Here is a 21,198-nt window from a genome sequence, read left to right as displayed (position 1 = left end):
CGACGATTTTCATCACAATAAAATACGCGAAATAGGGTTCTGCTCTGCTCTCATCCACGGAAGGAATAAAGCGGAATCCGAAACGCGCAAACAGTCCAATTGCGGTAACTCAAAGAGAATATTTTATCGTCAAAATCAAACCGGTATTCTAAAATTTAAGTGAGACGCGTCATGTTCGATCCGTGTAAAAGATTGATCCTTGTCTTTATTTGAATTGTTATTATCATCATAGGACCTTGCTCGGCGATCGTCCTCTAGCAGAGGTATACTTGGAACCGGGCACCGTGCAAAATCACAACCGCACTGTCCTAGACTGGCTCGGGGGGCGGATCATTCTCCTTGACACCCTCTCGAGATTGAATCATTACCTCCGTCTGTTCCTTGGTTAATTCGTGGTCCTTGGTAATTTCAAAATCTTGCTCGGCCAAGAAACTTCGACGAATAGCGCCATTCGCCACCGAGGACAAATCATTCCTCTGATGCTGCGTGTCCCGCCACGGTGTCGTCAGGATCTTTAACCTCTGATAAATTTACCGTTTAATGCATTTTCATGTCACGTCATTTTTGCATGTAACGAAAAACTAATTTTATCAAATATACAAAACTAAATAACTCGATAAGATGAATTATGAACTATTTCATGATTATATCTTCTTGATTAGTTTTTTTTTAGTTGACAGTAAATTAATTAATTAATTAATTAATAATAAAGTGTAATCCGATATATATTTAGATATAAATATCTCGATAGATTTAACGAAACTATAGTTTTATCAGGTAAGGTATAATATCTTAATTATATTTTTAATATAATATATAAGTATATATAAAATTAATTTTACATACGTTTTATCACAATTTTCAAATTGATTTTGTATAAATTATCACATTCAAGAAAAGAGTTATAAGTAAAATACTTACTTGAACGAAGGATCCGGGTGTGGTGATGATTTTGTAGATTGCCATACCTGGGATCATGACGATAGAAGAGCACGCGATCAGCCAGCCCAGTACATTTGCCCAAACCGGATAAACGTAACCTTCGTACGATAATGGTTCGTAGCCCATTAGACCGTAGACGATAATAAACTGTAATGTAGAAAGGAAAACAAACATTATATATATTTAATATTAAATAATGATAAGCACACCTTTCTATATAAATACATTCCCCCACACTGTGACGTACCATCAGAAAGAGTGGTGCTACGAATTTCCAGCATACGCGCCAGTAGACGCCGGGCCTGAATCCGATCATGTCTTTAATGTCGGCGCAAAATCGGTCTGTTCCGTAGATCCAACTGACCGCGATGGTTTCTGCCAGAACGGCAAACAGCATCGAGTATCCGGCCGCGTATCGATCCAACAAGTGGAAAAAGTAAAATCCGCCCTATATATTAAAAAACAATAATCTTTTTTTTATAATGCGAATACACGTACACATCACAGATATTGTTTCGCACAAATTTAACATAGTAACAAGCGTATTATATAATGCTCTCTAAAGCAAATTTTTTTTTAAATACCAAAAAAGAATCTTTTAAAAATCTTGCAAACCTTTTTAGACGATTTATTACATGCTTCTTATATTTATGTCTAAAAAATTTTACAAGAACTGAGCCAGAAATAATCAATATTAATTACATCAAAAATTTGTATAATTTAGCGTATCTACCTGCGAACAAGAGGCAAGTCCAACCAGAAAGTATAGAGTGAATAAGCATGCCACGAAAATCTCACGATTGTTGCCGATTATTGGAAACTCGTCGCTGAGTGCCGTTATAATCGCCTCCGAACCGCCGAACTATAAAATCACATTAATTCTCACCTTAATTTATTTGTTACGCTTAAACAAGGTATTTAATAATATTTCTATAAAGAAAAGATTTATTACATGTATATCGATTAATATAAAAGTTGTTACTTAAAAAAATAGTTTCATGAATCGTGACGCATTAACAACAATACATCGGAAGTCGTTATCGATTACAGGCAATTAAACAAATCAGACTGATTTTTGAAGTGAAAGTAGAAGAATCATACCGAGCTGTCCAAACCGAGTGTGAGTAACATCATGAAAAAGATGAGCGCCCAAAACATCGAACCGGGCATAGTGGCGATGGCTGCCGGATAGACGATAAAGACCAAACCTGGTCCTTCCGTAGCGACATCCTGGATGGATTTTCCGCTGGCATGGGCCATGTAACCGAGCACCGAAAATATAACGAATCCAGCGACGAAGGACGTCGCGCTGTTAATCAGGCTCGTCAATAGGGCGTCTCTGCGGAGGACATTCATGTAAAGAACGCACGGACGACGCGTTTTATTATACGTGCGTAAAAAGAAATTCAGTCTTACTTGTAAACATTGTTGTGATACTTGTTGTAACTCGCGTAAGCCAGCAAAACTCCGAATCCTGGTCCTAGAGAGAAAAATACCTGCGTCGCGGCGTCCACCCACACCTAAAAGGAAAAATAAAAGAACATACTCGCGAAAATGATAAAATATATTCCAATACTTTTCACGAAAAATATAATAAACGCCTAAGTATATTTATGTCAACTTTATTGTAATATAGCAATTTAAATTTTAATGAAAGGAAGATCTTTCTTTTCAATTTCAAATTTATTTATTTCAAGTTCTATATAAAAGGCAGTAAAATATTTAATTTACTTGTTTCTTTCACGGATTTAATCGATATTAAATATTTTGTTTTTATTTTGAGATTATCAATAACAATCAGAGTTCTAAGAATTTAAAGATATAGTTGACACTTTTTTATTATTTCAAACATTTCGTGAAATATTCACAAAATTCTCGTAAATTGCTATATCAAATAAATTAATTATAACGCATATTTATTATAACAAATAGAATAGAACGCATGTTTTTATAAAAAAGAAATAAATAAAAATTACAGATACACACTGTATTCGCGAGAAATCTGACGCTAGAGATGAGAGACGTAAAAGTATTTGAAGCGCGGGAAAAGAGAAGAGCATCAGCCTATACATCAGGCCGGCTTCTCGTATATTCACGGATTAACGGCGATCAACAAATCCATTTTCTCACCGATATAAAACCCACTTTAGCGAGGACGGTAAGCGGCTAAGTCGTCGTACGGCGAAATGCATTCCGCGCGCGAAGCACGAGGGTTGGCCGCGCGTTCTAACGTTCTGGCGCGTGCTCGACCAAACTCTAATGTTCATTATGACAGCTACACAGAGTTTCCATTTTCACCGTCGTCAGTTAACCCTGCACGTTTCTCCTCCCCCCTCATTTTCCCTTCCCTTCCCATACTACGACGTATCCAACCCCACCCTGGCTCGTCCAACCCGCTCGCCATCCTATAAACGCATTAACTCCCGAAGTTTTCTCCTTTTGTCACTGTCACGGATACGTCGTAGCTCATAGTAATCCAGGTCAACGATAACAAAACAATCGCCGCTGATGCCGATACTTCCCTCTCGTACGATTTTATTTAAAAATTCGTGCCCGGGTATTGTGAAGGAACTATTTTTCAACGTCTCGTTATGGAAGAATAATATAATTCATTATAATTCACAGCTAAATATAGCCTCAATATATTATATAGTTTTTAAAATTGTGTTATTTATCGCAAGATTTAATTATATAATTGAATAGAATTGTTCTTAAATTATTTAAATTCTATTAATTATTGTATTAATCTTTTATTCATCAATAACGATATTCCGTGCATATTATTTTTATTAAAGTTTGTTTAAAGTGCATTATTTTAATTTTAATAAAACATATTTATCTCAAGGTAATTGAATAGAATTGTTCTTAAATTATTTAAATTCTATTAATTATTGTATTAATCTTTTATTCATCAATTACAATATTCCGTGCATATTATTTTTATTAAAGTTTGTTTAAAGTGCAATATTTTAATTTTAATAAAACATATTTATCTCAAGAAAAAATAAATACATGACGAACGGACTAATTGTTTTTTTTTTTTAATCCTGAATATCCCAAGTATTTGCATAAGTATATAACATAAAATGCTACACGTACCTCTGCTTTCGTGATAGCGGTGAAATTTGGACTAAGATAATAACGGATCCCTTCGGTACTACCCGGCAGAGTGACACCCCTTATTAGCAAAATCAGCAAGACTGCATAAGGGAAGAGAGCGGTAAACCAGACCACCTGCAACAAAAGAATTGCTCGTCCTGGACTAGAATGCTATATGCATGTAAAATAGATAGCACTTGATGAAAGGAGCTCTGCTTGATACATAGAATGCAATGCTTCATTGTATGTCTTAAATCTTCGCGAAAAATCAAAGGTACTTTGCATAAATTGCTCGTCCGTCCTTAGAGCCTCGAATCTCTGACGAGGCATTCAGCTTACCTTGCCGGAAGTCGAGATGCCTTTCCACAGAGAAAAATAGCAGACCAGATAGACTACGAGCAAGCATAGCGTGATGTCCCACTTAATGGCTCCGAGATCATGTAAGCCCTCGCTTTCGTGCAGCTCCAAGATAGCGCGGCTTAAGGGAAAAAGTTTTGTAATTCATAAGGCTATTGTGCGTACGATTTATATAAAAAGAGATTTATATTCTATATTTAACAAGATTGCCTGCGCATTAGCAATGCCAATTGATACTCAATAATCCTTTGATAAGAGATTTAAAAAAAAATGTATATATATATGTATACATATATACATAAAATAAATATTGTATTTCATTAACGACTCTAAAATTTTCGACAAATGTTAACCGTGTTTGTTAACGCATTTTTATAGATGAAAACAAAGTATCGAAAGTCTACTTACTTGAAGTATTCATGCGCAGCGCTCGTATGGTTATCCTTTGGAGCAGCGTCCGATCTTTGATCGATCAAGAATCGGGTGACATTTCCAATATTCTCGTTTACCTCGTCGCTGGTCATTACATCCTCAAAAGCATACGAGATGTTCGCGTCTAATTCGCGACACAACGGCGTATTCCAAGGATTGTCGCACGTAGTCCATGGTAACATCGTGGAAAACGAGGCGAAGAAATATCGGAGCGACCAGGCGATGATAACGTTGTAGTAAAAGTCAACGTAAAACGCGATCAGGACGACCGCGTATCCGATACCTGATTAAGGACAATTCATGTTTTCATGCACCAAGCACACGATGACAAAGTTATTCTCTGTGAAAAAGCATTCGGTTTCTGTACTCTGTTTTTTCTTAAAATATATGTATAAATAAAAATTGCGAATTACCGGAGAAACCATTCGATTAACAGATTCGTTGTTATATAAAATTATTGTTCCCCCCTTTCCGTAAAATTTAAAGATCTATCAACTGCCAGAAAAATCAATCGTTAATTCTATTTCAATCGAAAATTTAAGGTGGCATACTCGTTTGAACCTTCGAACAATGAATACATTTTCTAGATTTTTTTGCAATACAACTATTTAATAAAATTTTTTTCTTTTAATAATATTAATATAATATTATTAACTATTTAAATAAATAAAAAAAAAAAAATAACGGTACCCCTTAAGTAAACTCACGATATAAAATAAAAAACAATTTTATCGAAAAAATTTCTCAATATTATTTCGAATCGTAATTCGTTGCAACTTTCTAATTGCGCGCGGTAACTTGATTTTAAAAAGTGCCACAAGAACCTAAGAGATTGTTAAATAGATTAGCGTGTGGTAATCGCAAAAAGGAAGGCGCGAAAAAAAAATTAGAATCACGTGCAGGAAACACGCTAGAAACGTGCCGTTTTTGTCTCGCGACGAGAGATATCATATCTCGCTCGCGAACGTGCATATCTTAAGTCCGCGCGTCTCTATGCAAATGACAACGTGACCTTCCTTCCGCGCGAGATCATGCATACGACGACGCACTACACGTGTATAGATATCCATCTGCCGCGGAGAATCGCGGAGGATCTCGATCGATCGTACGGCGATCAACGGAGAACAGAGGGGATAAGCGGGATGAAATTGTAGCCCCGTGGAAATGAAGTTGGAAATCGGTGGAAATGGAGGCTCTTTACGCGGAGAGCACCGTCGGGGGGCCGTCTCTCGCATCCCACTGCGCGCGCGATCTCCTCGGATTTATACGCGTTACGTAAAGCAACCGCGGTCACATACGAGAGAGAGAAAGAGAGATCTGCGAGGCCGCGTCTTATATATATATGTGCAATCGTATATATATGTATATGTACATGTGCACATATATTCTAGTCCATATATACTCCGCTCCGCTCTATTAGAGCGCTAAGAGTGGCGACGACGAACGACGGCTGGATTCCGTTTCGCCAAGATCGGGGGCCGCAAGATCGGGCAATTGTCCCCCGCGACTGGGAAAAGAGAGAAGGAGATCGAAAGAGACCGAGAAGTCAGAGAAGCCAACTTCTAACTCGGAATACCAATATCCCTCGAGAGAGTGACGAGATCTGGGGAGCGACGCGGGAGAATATAATGAGAGTAAAGAGGGTCGTTCCGGCTCTTAAGTTCTCGAGGCTTTTCCGGACTGTATTCGCGGATTTCTTCCTTCACCCCGTCGTAGTATATTTTCACCTGTTGTATAGTCGCCGTGAGTACGTTCAATGGTCGGCGATGGTCGTTACTTACCGCGAGAAGCTATAAACTTTAAATGTATCCTAATGTGATATAGAATGATATAAAGAAGTATGAAATAAATGGTGAGTTTCATCGATAATCGTTAAGTTTAATCGCGCTTTGTGTGAGTGTATATTTTTTTACTTTTATTCTAGAGAATTAGAATTAACAAGAAAAAAAATGAGAACTCTGGCTATTGATAAATTGATATCTGCTCGTACTTATGTCATTGTGTCGTCGGACGCTATTACTGTCATAAGGTTCAATTTTCGCGCTTTCGAGATTGCCCGGATGATGATTACAGCGATGATATAAGGGTTTTGTAACATGATTTTGTAACTTATCGAATAATTTCGTTCAATTTGCAAGTGCATCACTATTCGAATATGCAATATAAGTTAATCTATCTCCGTTGTTACGTCGAGAGAGGGTCCAATTAAGATAGATACGACCTCAGTTTCTCGCGTTAAAACATAAAATAGACGATTAGATAATTGAAGATGAAGCATCGGGTAAGCATACTTGAAATATTTTTAAATCTATCTATGCTATCTGTGCATTTTTATTTTTACTTAGCTTCGCCTAGTAATTTCAGAGATTTGTGAAGAATTAGATTAAAGAGAATATGTCGCATGAATAATAATCTGAATTCACTTACCTTTGAGAAGCGGCACAAGTCGACCCCAGCACGTGATAGCACCCTTTCTGTTAAACTGACCAAGTGCAAGCTCCATGTAAAACAGAGGAATACCGCCGACCACCAACATCACGCAATAGGGGACCAAAAATGCGCCTGTAAACAGAGAAATATGTGCACAGATATAAATATGTAAACAAATATCAATTTAAAATAGATACACATTAATGATTTTTCGCGTTAAAACACGGAAACAATCTATTCAAAAATTAAATAAATGATTAAGAATAAGCATATTTGACATACTCTAACTTCAAAACAATATAATGTAATAGATTTTCCATACTTGGCTTACTTTATTAATTTTATATTGTAAATATATGTGTATCAATATATATGTGATAACAATTATTATTTTCGATAAAACTTTTATTAGAAATATAATCGCAATAATTCATCGAATTTTGATCCTCAGCCAATATTAACATCTTCAATTAACATTGAATCATAATAATGCGATTCTATCTAATGACTGTATTCCAACTTTTCGACATAAGTCGATCAAATGAAATCCGATTATTCTTCTGTCCATCGGTTTTGTCCATTAAAGAGAATGGGTCTTGCAGAAAATCTTTGAATATTAAGACAAGAGCCTTTTGTACGACGGGGCAGGACGATTATTGTGCGATCTAGAAAGCGGGAGTAAAAGAGAAAGAAAAGGTGTTGATATCCGGGAAAAAGGCATTCGTACAAGAAGAAAAAAAAATTACGAGACGAACAAATTAGAGAATAGAGATTTTCAAGTATGTAGCCACAAAGAGAAAAACTTCTAAAGAGTTATTAGCGCATATCGTAGCACATTTTTAGACGTCAAAATAATTTAGATTACAAAACTCCACGTCAAAAAATTATGATATAAAACTTGGAGATCTTTTTGACATAATTAAACGTGCAAAATAAAAACTGAAAATTATTTTGCTGTCAACAATGTCTAGTGATAATAACGTAATATATTTCTTAATTAAACAGCGCTAAAATTAATAATATATATATATTTTTGTGTAATAATAATATATTATTATTACACAAAAATATACATGTATATAATTTCAATAATAATTACAAAAATAAAAATCAGATTTTATTTATGTTCTCCTTCTTTCTCTGAGAGTCTTATTATTCCCTAAGCAATTAAATCATTCTAATTTCAAGTTCATTTCTACAAAAGGAAAAATCGTAATTACAAATATTTTTAAAAAATTGTCACATATTTTTGGAAAAGGGCTAGCACAGTTCCTGTGGGCTTGACGATCGACTCAGTCGTGTCACCATGTTAATGTCACCTTGCCGCATTTCCGAAAGTTGACTATCGAATTACGTGCCTAAAAGCACCTCGCTACCGGTGCTCTAAATAACGCACAATGCAGTTATGGAACTAACCCGCTGGTATGAGTGCGTCACATATCGCATTTTTTCACCGGTTTCTCTCTGAGCGGCATGTGTTATCTTTCTGCCTATATACTAGCTTCTTTATATAATATGGATCGCGCAAATTTGCAGAATCCCAACGGCTTTCCAAAAGGGCGGAGTGATTTTATTATGCGGCACTCGCGAATCAATATATCATATAGAATAAAAGAATAATAATTAAATTATATATTCATGCGTGTGTGCGTTATTTAAAGTATTGCAATCAGGATATTTAGAAAAAATTTTTTTTTTTTTGATATTAGCATATGACTATATTTTTTATGGACTACGAGAAATTTTTAAAATATAATTCCTTGAGATCTGTGTGTAAAGATAAAAAAATTACTAAAATATTCAGAAATATACTTAAACACAAAAAAAAATTTTTTTTCAAGCAACTATAGCATTTAACATATAAAATATCTAAATATGTATTTATGTTAATTTTGCGCGTCGAATTGTCAATTAATGATCACAACTTTTTTATAGAAGTTGGTAATCATTTCTCATATAATCATGATCTAATTTTTTAATATGAGGAATTTTATTAAATAATATCGTTATATTGTTCACGTTGCATAAATAAGTGTAACAGGATAAACGCAATCCGAAAGAGAAGAATAAGACTATCATGCTTATTTCCTTGATCTCCCTTCTTAGCTTCGACGGAACTTTCGTTCCGTACCTATGGAGATGTAATCGCATTAAGAAGGATATTGTCGTTGAGTAACCTTGATTAATTTCCTCTTGTTCCTGCCTTGACAGAAATCGACCAATCGATCGTATTAAAAATCGTATTCTTTTAAATAGACCGCTCGTCGCCGAATGGTTTCATTATAAAATATATTACAATATATTCTATACAAATAGAAATATTATATAACATTCATTTTCCCGCTAATATATTTACATATAGCATCCATATTATGTTTAAATAATTTACGCGTTATTTAAAAATAAAATCTGCTCTTATTTTATGCAGTTTCAACTTTTATATACGCTCTCAATGTTTGATACAATATCGAAATCAATTTATATATATGATATTATATATATGAAAAATTGATCATTTATAAGATTTATATTAAAGTATTAAAAGATTCTTTTAAAAAAATTTGAAGTTTGCGCATATATATTACTTATAATAATTTTTATATCTTACACAGGAAGATGAATTCGCCAAAGGTCAAAGAATTGACAAAAATTATCTCAGATCTAGAACATATCCCTTTCTTTCTATTTCTCTTTTGTCTTGACATGTCGCTAACGTCGAGAACAAACGTCCGGCCTCGGACAACAGTTCCGCTCAATTTTCTTTCTTTGAACGCGAGCGTGCACTCGCGCAAAGGCTTAGTGCTTAAAGCTGCATTTTACGCCCGAATAAAGGTGAAAAGCTCGTTCGAATGAAACGTAATGCATTCTCGCGAGATAATCGCACCAATTGTAGAACGTCGATCGGAATACGCTTTTATCAAAAGGTATACGAGGGTCTGAGTTGCTGGTGTTGATGCTGTCTGATGACGAAAGTCGACATGCATTATTTTGAATAAACGAGTATCTCTTAAAAATATAAGTATTTTAAATATCGCATCCACACATAATGTTTTCACACACATATTGTGAGACATCTAAAATTTATGTAAAAATAGATTAACTTGAGAAATTCTCGAATAAGAAATCTATACGGAATTTTTATGCAAAATTATGAAATTTCTGCGAAAAGTATTGTATAAATTAGAACACTGACATAATATTAAGTAAAATGAATTTAAAAAAAAAATACAATCTTTTCAAAAAAAAAATTTTTGTGATAACACGTTAATGTTAGTCTACCTCTTCGAACACATGTCGGCATCTATTATTTTTCTGCTTTACGATAAATTATATTCCATCGTTGTAACAGTTACACACCTACGCTACGTTAGAAAAAAATTGCACTTTGTATAAAAAACTACAATGTCAATGTCTCTCCTGTTGACAATCGATTCTCTCATATGTAACATTATATCAGACTATTAGATACTCGTCGATTGAGTAATCTGTATTGATATATCAAACCGGTTTAGAATTTCAATTAGCATTTATACGAATAATGTTTACAAAACCGGAATATTATCCGGAAAACCGGATAATTCGTTTAGAATCTTACAAAAAAAAGTTTCCACGAAGAGATCGTCCTCGTGTGACGAAATAAACGAGCAATTCGATGAATCCCAAACGAAGAGCATCTGGCGCAACAGGCGTCGTGCAATAATTAAGCAAACACGTTATAGAACAGGTTTCGTGATTGTGGCATTCGACGATAAACATTCTGTGTTCCGTTTTATTTTCGATTTTGTTTTCTCAATGAAAATACGTAGACGATAATCTCGCATTTTCACTCTTTATATTTCTCTCTAAAAAATAATTAAACATATTTAATCTACTAAAATATAAACATACAAAAATTTAAAAACATAAATATCATCAAATATATGTTATAAATATTTTAAATTAATAATTTTCTTCTAATATAATGACAAATATCAACTTATTTTATATTAAAAATCAATGGAAAAACTTATCATAATTTTCTCTATAATTTTCTCGCAAACAGTTTATACAGGTTTCAATCACGTACGAACATCATTTTAGCGCAATTGCTTATATTATCCAATGCACTTCCGATTATGCAGATTTATTTCAGTTTACTCAGAATCGCGCGAGGGGAGGTGCGAGAGGACGTTACGCGCACGTCGTCGTACAAGACAACCATTGTCGAAGTATCGTGACAGACAGGATGGTATGTCACAGGATGATACGTATCGATACGTACGCGCTTCGCTCTGAATTATAATCACGAAACAACACGTTAATAACGCTTCCCGTAGGGTGATAACGACGCAGCCGCCGTCCGGCGGGGTGGAGAGCGGCGTCGCGCACGTCCATGATCAAAGGCCCGTCCCGAATGGGAAATTATAATTAATTAAGGTAATTGGAAATTAGCGACCGATCTTGCCCATCCTAATGGCGCGGAGCCGCGCGCTCTACTCCGCTCTTAATTGAGTTAGCAGCCGCTTTTGAGGAGCCTCTGTATCACTGACAGCGGCCTTAATCGCATTCCTACCGGGGACTCGGTAGAGCCCCCGGTACTAATGGCGCCGTCGTCGCAGATTGCCACAGCGAGCTTAACAAAAGTCAATAAGATTGCTCGATTTTCCAAGATCGAGCCCTAGATGCGGGCACAGATTGATCTTCAAGAGCAAAGAGCAAGTGGTTCGTGAAAGAAGTGAAACAATATGATAATCGAGTAGCTTACGTCAATTCGAGACGAGGATAAACGCAGGTGTATTTTAATTGTGTACAGTGTCATCATCACGTGGTTTATAAATTTTATGCAGAGTGCATTTGAAAAGGATATATAAACTAGTCGTTTTTTCCTCTCTTTTCCTGTGTGTGAGATGGGCTCTTCTCTTTTCTTAAGATTCAAACCGGGATTAGAATTATTCAACGTCAAAAAATTAAGAGATTTCGCTGGATAAAAGTTTTGCAAATCAAGTAAACATTATTTTTCATATAATTCTAAAAAGTGATTTAAATTTCAGATTTTTAGTTGCAAAAATATTTGATGAAGTGTCTCGCATGTATTTAATTAAATATTTGCCAAGAAAAATTTTTATCTCTGATTTTAACGAAACGAATATACCGAATTATCGATTTGAGAAAATTTTTCGACAACTTTCGCGAACGATTTTGTACGATATACCGTTTATTCCTTGCATTTTATTTCTTACCGTCCTTGGCTCGCATTGCGATTATTATTATTTGGTCCATATTATCTTAACGTTATAGATATGATAATTTATGTTCAAAGATGTTGAGATAGCCGCAACTTCGTTTATAGGCGACTTTTAAACGCCTTTAATTAATTTCCTAATCGCGCGTCGTAACAATAATTTATGATGCACTAAGATTAAAATTATATCAATTGCAAATAAAATATTGTTCGCGTGATTATGTTTCGAATTATTATTATTTAATATATTATATCTTTGAAAATCTTTGTGCACAGAATCATCATCGTAAATTTCTTTCCTTTGCACGATTTAAATAGAGTCAATACAATAATTATTTTATATTACATTAAATATAATTGACTAAAAAATTGTTTTATTTACATATTATTTTTGCAGATTAACAAATATTTGCTTGACAGCCCGTGACCGCCGCATATAGTTGAAAAAAAAAAAATTTTTTTTGATTGAACATTTTTTTTTTCTCAGTGTACTAACGTTAACCGACAGTTTTTTTTGCATTATCTCGAGACTTGTTATGTAAATTCATAATATTAGTGTCCAAAGTACGATAAGAAAGAGTGCATGGATATTTACGTGCACACCTACGACGTATGAATTACAAAATTTGCATGTGCAAGCAACATGATTGGCATGCAGTATCGATGGGATATCGTCATGTTTTGGTGCATGACATGCATGTAATGAAATCATTAACTGACTCGTGAAATAAATCTCACAGTAAGCTATAAAATTAAAACAAAGTTTACGCGTGCGACGTTACTCATAGTTGAACGTAACGCTTTTTTGTTCTTCTTTCTCGGAAGTGGTCTTAATCAGAATCCTCATTAAAGGAGGTAAGTCACTTGAAGCAGAAGCGGCATTCTAACGACAACCGCGTAATTTTAATTGCTCTCGCACTGTGAAAAAGGGATTAATATCATTGTTGCGCGCTGTGATTTACGCCGCGTCCTGTAAATTACATATCTTCCCTTTAATTATAACCAATTTGAACACCTACAGGTGTGGCGCTCTCGCCTGTCGAGGATCCTTGTCGAGCGGGGTCTAAATCCCGAGGTCATTTTCCGCGAGGTAAATGCCAATTAGTCAACCGGTTAGCCTGGTATTGCTCGCCTGCCGGAGTACATTACTTGACGACGCGACGCGCGTAACACTCAACCTTCCCAAGTTAACTGCGAAATAACGTCCGACGACGATGAAGCAGTTGACGAAGTTTGCCCCGCGTGACAAGGATATCGAAGGGGAGCGAGATGAGAAAGGTCTCTGTTACGCGAAATTTGAAAAAAAAGAAAAAAAAAACAGAAAATGTCAAAAGTGGAATTGGAGGAGAAAGAATGTGAACTTTTTATAATTACTCAATTTTATTATATATCTCCCTCGTGGAATTAATTTCGAATTTAAGCTCATCCGAGAACGATACCTAATCGTAGCGACGTCAATGACGTGAACGTTAAACAAGCGATTCCTAATATGATGTAAGTAAGAAATTTATAATTGTACGATCCGAGAGAATTCATTAATCGATAAATTAATCGATTCTTCGTCTCAGCTTTAGAAAGACAAAAAATTGGAATCAAAATGAAACATAATTGACATAGCAAAACCGATTGTAATTCCGACGAACGTGGCTCTTATTCTATATTTCTCTGACGTGAAAAAACAAAGCGTAAATAAGTAATATCGCGAGCAATGATGCGAAGAAATTACGATGTTCGAGAAGCGAGCGGGAAACGTCTAATTAGGCATGCACGACGAAACTGTAGCTTGTAACAGACGTAGATGGAAGGAAGAAGGGGGAAGAAGGGGGATGGGGTGTGAAAGGGCGGGATTATTGAAATCGTATTCCTGCCGCCGCGCGTCCCGTCAATGACAGAGAGAAGCACACTCGACACACTCGCGGGATAATCGAAAATAAATCGCGCGGAAATCGTTGCGGCCGTGCCGCGTCGATGCGACATGCACTTACCACCACCGTTCTTGTAGCAAAGGTACGGGAATCGCCATACATTGGCGAGATCGACGGCGAAACCGATAACCGAGAGCAAGAAATCCAGCTTCCCCGACCAAGTTTCCCTGCCGTCGCCGCCGTCGCCGTCGTCGCCGCCGCCGCCACCGCCGCCGCCGCCGCCGCCCTTCACGACATTCTTCACCACCGTCAACGACATCCTTCGGATATCTGAAACAGCACAGCGTGTATTAGTTTTGCGATAAAAATATGTAGAATCTCCGTCTTCAAGGAACGTATATTTCTTTTGCAAAAGATGCATTTGTATTAGCATCACGTTTGTAACTTTGTATTCAGGTGAAGGTTCAGGTAGAGATTTAGATGTGAAGACTTATGCAACGTATATTAGCATAGCAAAAGCCGCTAATAATTTACTATTTAAAATGATAACAAAAATTATAATATTGTTAGTGCATTGTATTCGGCAACATAGATTGTGTCCTACATCATCTTCTTGTCCGCATTTTTTAAAATATAAAGAAATACTTTCGAATCGACTCTTTTACCGAAGGCTCCTAATACCTTACTATTAAATTGCGACATTAAAAACGAAAAATTGGAAACGTTCTCTTGCACTAACTTACGAAACAAATTAATTTTTTGCGCGTGCCATCATTTGTATAAGATAATTGTATAAGAACTAGAAGAAGATAATTACGAAATTTGCAATCTTGAGCCTACAATCATGATCACAAAGAAATAATCGAATGAGAAGTTAAAAAAAATATTACCTTTTACTTTAGTGTAGAATAAAAAAAAAATATTAACAAATAAATTTCTCCGAAAGAGTTAAAGATGTAAATAAAATTCCCTCTTAAAAGCAGAAGTTTTGAATTATATGCAACTAAACAACATGAACATAATATTTAAATTATGATTCACGAGTGCATGTTTATCACTTGCATAATTAAGCACAAGGTCGCGAATGTGCGAGATGTGAAAGGAGTTGAGCGAAAGGAAGGCATAGCAGGTAGAAGCGAAGATTGTGAAGTGGGAGAAGAACGCATGACGTTAACGCAACAGAAAGGAAATTGTCCCCGTGCGGTTATTATATTATTATTATTATTATTCGCGAACAATATATGTATATTGTATGTTTGTGTGTGTATGAGAGAGAACGTCGCGTGCGCGGCGCGGGCGTGTAATTTGGCGACGACAAGTTATCGATAGCCCTTCAGGCGACAACGCTCGACCCCCAACGAGCCTCATTGTGCCCCGTGACGGGTACCGGTCAAACAGCGTATATTTCAAAGGCGATCGCGGGCGATCCGGCCTCGAGGGGCCACTCGACGACGGGTTTTCTGTCACGCGCACTGATCCACGCTTATCCACGCGGACCGACCCGGTTAATTGATATTCGGCGGTTGCGGAGACACCTACGAACGCGCAAGCCGACGCAAAGATATGGACGACGACGAAAAATCGCGCTGCATGCCGTCAACGCGAACGAGATCGATCGCTCTCGCTTCCGTCATGACATCGGAGGCTGAACCGATTCGCTAAACGCGACTTGACATGGGACTGAGAGAAGAGAGAGACTAAATCAAAAAAGAAATATTAATAAATTTAAAATAAATAATAAATTGAAATCTGATTTAATGAAGTTTTTGTTTAAATGAATGCGATATCACAGTATTTGCTAATCATTTATGTACCTCAGTTAATTTTGCGCACCCAGAAAATTTTTGCTGTAGTTGCAATACCACTTTTTTGAGTGAAATAAATTGGAATATATATCTAAGGAAAGACATGTCTAATAAAAAGTTGATTTCTTAATTTGATATATATTTTTACTTGACTTTTAATAAAAGTTTTTTTCAAAATTTTGAGTATTTAAATTTTAATTGATATTTAAAATCTATCAAAAAATCGATATGTAACACATTAAAAAAAATAATACATTTTTTAAAATAAAAGTATTGAATTATTTAGCAGTATTTCTTAATTGCTCAATCTCATTAATGTATCATATTAAATTTATTCTATTATTTATCTATCTGCTATAATTATATAGTGCTTTTCTCATAAAGGAAGAAAAGGGTAAAATGCATTATCCAAGATTCTTCTCTCTTGAAGCGTGAAAGACGATATTTCGGTCGAAATATTACCAGTCGCTAACGAGTATTCCGAAACTAGTTTTAGCGGGGATATAATAACTGAAGGAGAAGGAAAAGGATGAGTAGAAAAGGAGCGACAACAATGTCATATTCTCTGGAAATCGAATTCCTGCCGACGTATTCTTATAGGGCATAGGGAGAGACCCATCGCGTCGATATTTATCCGGTGATTGATCTTTCCCCGCCGCCAATGAATCCGAGTTTCCAAGGAAATACGACGAATTAATAACTGTGCAATTATTGTGCAATTACAATTGAATAATAAAGATAACAAACCAATAATGTATGCATGCACGTACGAAGATAGATGAGGGAAACCGCAATGACGCAAATTGCCCGTCGCAGAAATTCACACTTTTTTCGACACTCGCGTTTATAGATTCAAACTAGACACATTTTAATTCTTGTGTTAACGTAACACGTGCTCCTAATTGATATGATGTGATCTCTTGAAAAAACACATTTTTGTTTTGTTGATAATAATGTAAACGAATTACAAAAAAGCGCAAAATAGCGTAGAAAGATTTGCTAAAGAGAGATATCAATTTTTTATTTTGTTTCACTTTTTCCTTCATATTCTGTTTCCTTTTATATAAATATGTATAAGATTTCTTAAGATAAATTAAAAATATCGATTATTTTCTCTTAAACAGGATTACATTTCTATATTATTTCATGACGTTATATTTTTGGTAATTTACGCAAATATCTTACGACAGCATTGACTCATGCTCTTTAGGATTGCTTGCATAGCTATTTATTATTATAAATGTTTTATCGATATCTGAATCAAAACAAACACGTGTCAGTTTTTCCTGGGTAGAAACAGTTGCATATGAAGAAATAGATGAATATGAAGAAATACAATTTTGATACATTATCTTAAACATTCACGAAACATGATAAGTGTCCATCTAACTTTCTACTTCAAAAAATTACGTGTAAAATTAATGCAGATGAATGTACTGATGAAAACCGGTTCAATAAAATTATGTGTGTGTGTGTGTGTGTGTGCTTATATTTTTTCAAAAAATATTAAACACAAAACCTTTACTATCTTTACCGGTTTCATTGATGCATCTACTTTTTATACTTCAAATTTTGACGTACTACAGCATTAGGTTACTTTAAAAATTTCGAATTATTTATGCATCAATTTGTTGTTTAAAAAATAATAGTTCGTTTTATTGAAGGAAATAAGAATAAACAAAATTAGAAATATCAATCTTACAATTAGTTGTCAATTAGCTATCAATCTTATTTCCGACTAATACTTACTTTAACAGCTATAACAGTACGTAATTATAAATTCTTACAAAATAAGATCTTTTTCTAAATATATATCTCAACACTTTATGCAAATGTCTATACTTTTTAAATCAATCAGATGTTTTCTCGATAAATATTTACCAAGTATAATGTCAACAATAAAAAATTGCGACTATTATTCTTAGACTCTTCACACAACACTTGTCATAACTTTCATGATTACGACTCTATTTCAATTCTACAATACGCTTAAATAAGAGATATCCCGCACGTTTGTTTAATTTGAAAATCTCGGCTTAATTATCTTTATCGTGAATGTCTATGATGCATTAAATTGTAGACAAAAAAGATATATTAAAGCCGCAAGAATGTCATAGTTCATGTACGCTCCATGTATATTCCACGCTTAAGATAATCCCGATTTATGTTATTTAAAAAAATAATGCGCGCGAAATGTGAAATAATCTTTTCGCGCAACAAATATGATCCTTATTACATTCTTATTACTCTCTCGCTGCACGATATTTCGTAATTAACCCATACTCGCATATACATACATATGTATATTAATTACGAGATGTCTCATAAAGGATATTTCTCATTTCATTAAAAAAAAAAAAAAATGTAAATGCGTAAGTCTTTTTTTCATGCGTCAATTGTTTACGATATTATTCACATCGCATTGTTCGCATCGAAAATTTCGTAATGAGGAAAGAAAATCTTTTTCGTGTTAATCACTAGATTTCTCATATCTAATTTTATGTATCAAAACAACATGATAAATCATTAAAAAAATATTTATATTATATTAAGAAATAAACGGAAAAAAGAAAAAAAAGAAATATATATATATATAATACTATATTATATTATATTATTAAATTTTGTCGTCGTTTAAAAATAAAACACTAAATATTTTTGCATAGCAGCAAAAGGATTCGCTATATCTTTGGCAAGAAATCGTGTGAAAAAAAAGACATACCGCGATAGCCTTTCCCCGTCTTGAGTACGCAAGGGCAACCACCTTCGTTCTCTTCCTCGACGTAAGAATTCGCGGAGGAAAAACCCGCGATCGAACGCGACTCAAGTCAAACGATGATAGACTAACTACTCGCGATCGTGTGCAGCTCCGTTCAGATCGTGTGTTTAAATGATGGTAACATAACGTGATCGGCGAATATATCGATAGTGGGAGAAGAGATCCGTCGGAGGTACACAAAGAATAATTTAGGTGGGAGGGTTTTCTACGAACGTAGAGTTTTCTATGAACTATGCGAATATAATATTATTAAATTTCTTTTAAACAACAATTGGATCGTCGAATCGGCATTCGGCTTGACTAATATCAACACGTTCGAGAAATAATGAACTTACTTAAGGAGCGCTGACTTATCAATACTTCGGCTTCGATTTTTGATTTCTTTCGATAGAAATACGTGTCGAAAAAAGTCGAAAGCATTTCGAGAAATACTAGCATCATGCATTTATTGCGAAATTGATTATCGCGAAATTCAAATGATTAAGATATATATAATTTCTTTGGCACATATTTTGATCTCTTTTAACCTTTAAATTTCTTTTTAATTATATTAGAATGACGTCAATCAATATATATAATATTGCCCAATCCTCTGATATATAAAATAATAATATAATAAATTATTATAATTAAATAAAAAATCTGTAGTAAAAAAGGATTAAAAACGATCAGGCTGCTAAATTATTTATAGATGATATATCATATGTATTTGTTACATGTAACATTTTTTTATTTAACCGCAGAATATTCAACGCCCCAAAAATTCATGGATAAAAGAAAAATTTTTTAAAATAATTATTTTATAATGAAACAAAAGCATGAAAAGAAAGCTATAATGCTGATATAATGTAAAATCTTAAAAAATTCAACGTTTGATTGTACGATCTATTGAAAATGCGTAGATAGATCTGAAAGTGTTATACAATGGATCTCAAGGAAGTCTTAAAATTATTTCAGTGTGTTGATAAAATCTAAATGCGTATCGAACAGGAAAAATCCGATAAATATAAAAGTGACAGAAGACTAAAAAAAAAAACAAATAAATAAAATCCGCACATTTTTACATTATACACACATTATTCGAAATTCTGCAAATACTAACAATAAAAAAGATCTCTTTAACATACAACTCTACAACTCTGGCTTATTATAATCAATTACCTAGAGAGAATACGCTTCTAAAGAATAGAAAAAAAAAGCGCAATGAAAATTACTATCATCGTCCGAAGGCTGCGTATCCGTTTCCGGAAACGGCAGGCTTCGTCCTTCGATCTTATCCGATAGAGTTTAAGATCAAATGACGTACGATAGATACGTAAAAAGAAACACTTACCGAGTATCACGCCGAGAACGATTAACGAGCGACGGTGTCGCCGTGAATGTTGCAGCTCGGCGAGACCCCGCGACACTGACCGCGCGGCTCCTCAGTCCACGGCAGGACTCCCACGACGAAGACTCGCCACAGGGTCAAGAGTAGCTCGAAACTGGTATCCGTCAGACCCATGCCCGTTTCGTCGTCCCTTGTCTTTCCTCTCCTCGAGCCTCTCCCACCCCCGCGTCGTATTTTACAGGGACTCTCTTTCGAAATCTCCCGCGGAAGATCTTTCTTCCTAACGTTATCGTATATGCGAACAAGTCGAACGATGATCTCGAAGACGCGCGTGGGTCAGATTCCTCTCTCAGGCGGATCGCGCAAGCCACCCGCGTCGTTCCGCTCGCGAGAGCTCGCGCATTTTAAGATGAGGGTACTCTCGCGGGGAAACGATAGCGAAAGAGCGCGATCAGAGACGGACTTCGGTTTTTTCGAGACGCTCCGAATCCATTCTCATCGCATATATTGCGCGCGTGAGAAAGATCGCGTTCCTTACCTTCGTTCTCTCTCGATCGCGCGAGATCAATCGAACGGGCCGCTGACAGGAGGATAATACGGCGAAAAGGAGAGCTCGAGAGGGGGTGCAATCGGGGATGCCGATGGTATGTATCTCTCCGGCACAAACGGGAGAACCTTGTCGCAAAGGACCGAAAGAGTAAGTGGCGAATTTTAGCGCCCGTCGACGCGTATATACGCGCCTCGGTCACGTGTCGTTCGCGGCCGCGGTCACGTGACGTCACGTCAACCGCTGCGCGCGCGCTGTCACTAGATACGAGATATACTTCGCGGGCGCGCGATATTATGTATTAACTTCACGCATATCGTACATGATACACGTTGCATTTTTTACTTTTTTTTTGTGCACGTTTGCAACCAAGTAATTTGCATCTCTAGCG

General features: G+C 35.6%; 1 protein-coding gene and 1 long non-coding RNA gene across 5 annotated transcripts in view; one reads left to right on the top strand and one right to left on the bottom strand.

The window, feature by feature from the left end:
• LOC115243423 (sodium-dependent dopamine transporter) overlaps positions 1 to 21,070 on the bottom strand; it is a 25,731-nt gene extending 4,661 nt beyond the window's left edge. The window contains exons 1-12 of one of the 4 annotated variants that reach the window (XM_029820419.1): positions 18,874 to 19,012; positions 14,467 to 14,676; positions 7,258 to 7,392; positions 4,807 to 5,113; positions 4,381 to 4,519; positions 4,042 to 4,176; positions 2,359 to 2,462; positions 2,044 to 2,281; positions 1,676 to 1,804; positions 1,190 to 1,390; positions 922 to 1,089; positions 369 to 521 (exon numbers count right to left, since the gene is read on the bottom strand). In XM_029820419.1, the coding sequence (XP_029676279.1) occupies positions 369 to 521; positions 922 to 1,089; positions 1,190 to 1,390; positions 1,676 to 1,804; positions 2,044 to 2,281; positions 2,359 to 2,462; positions 4,042 to 4,176; positions 4,381 to 4,519; positions 4,807 to 5,113; positions 7,258 to 7,392; positions 14,467 to 14,665 (1,908 nt within the window). In that variant the 5' untranslated portion in view covers positions 14,666 to 14,676; positions 18,874 to 19,012. Of the gene's footprint in view, positions 1 to 185; positions 522 to 921; positions 1,090 to 1,189; positions 1,391 to 1,675; positions 1,805 to 2,043; positions 2,282 to 2,358; positions 2,463 to 4,041; positions 4,177 to 4,380; positions 4,520 to 4,806; positions 5,114 to 7,257; positions 7,393 to 14,466; positions 14,677 to 18,873; positions 19,013 to 20,263 lie in introns of those variants that run through there. The other 3 variants (XM_029820418.1, XM_029820420.1, XM_029820417.1) reach the window with 3 other exon arrangements.
• LOC115243425 lies at positions 5,527 to 7,505 on the top strand. The gene is made up of 3 exons (XR_003885227.1): positions 5,527 to 6,682; positions 6,755 to 7,111; positions 7,268 to 7,505. It is a non-coding gene; the product is annotated as an uncharacterized LOC115243425 (long non-coding RNA).
• Positions 21,071 to 21,198: the final 128 nt, after the last annotated feature.

Source organism: Formica exsecta, unplaced genomic scaffold, assembly GCF_003651465.1.
Source record: "Formica exsecta isolate Colony F162 unplaced genomic scaffold, ASM365146v1 scaffold72, whole genome shotgun sequence".
Taxonomy (NCBI): Eukaryota; Metazoa; Arthropoda; class Insecta; order Hymenoptera; family Formicidae; genus Formica; species Formica exsecta.
Note: the sequence above shows the minus strand (reverse complement) of the source record. Positions and strands in the feature narration are given on the sequence as shown.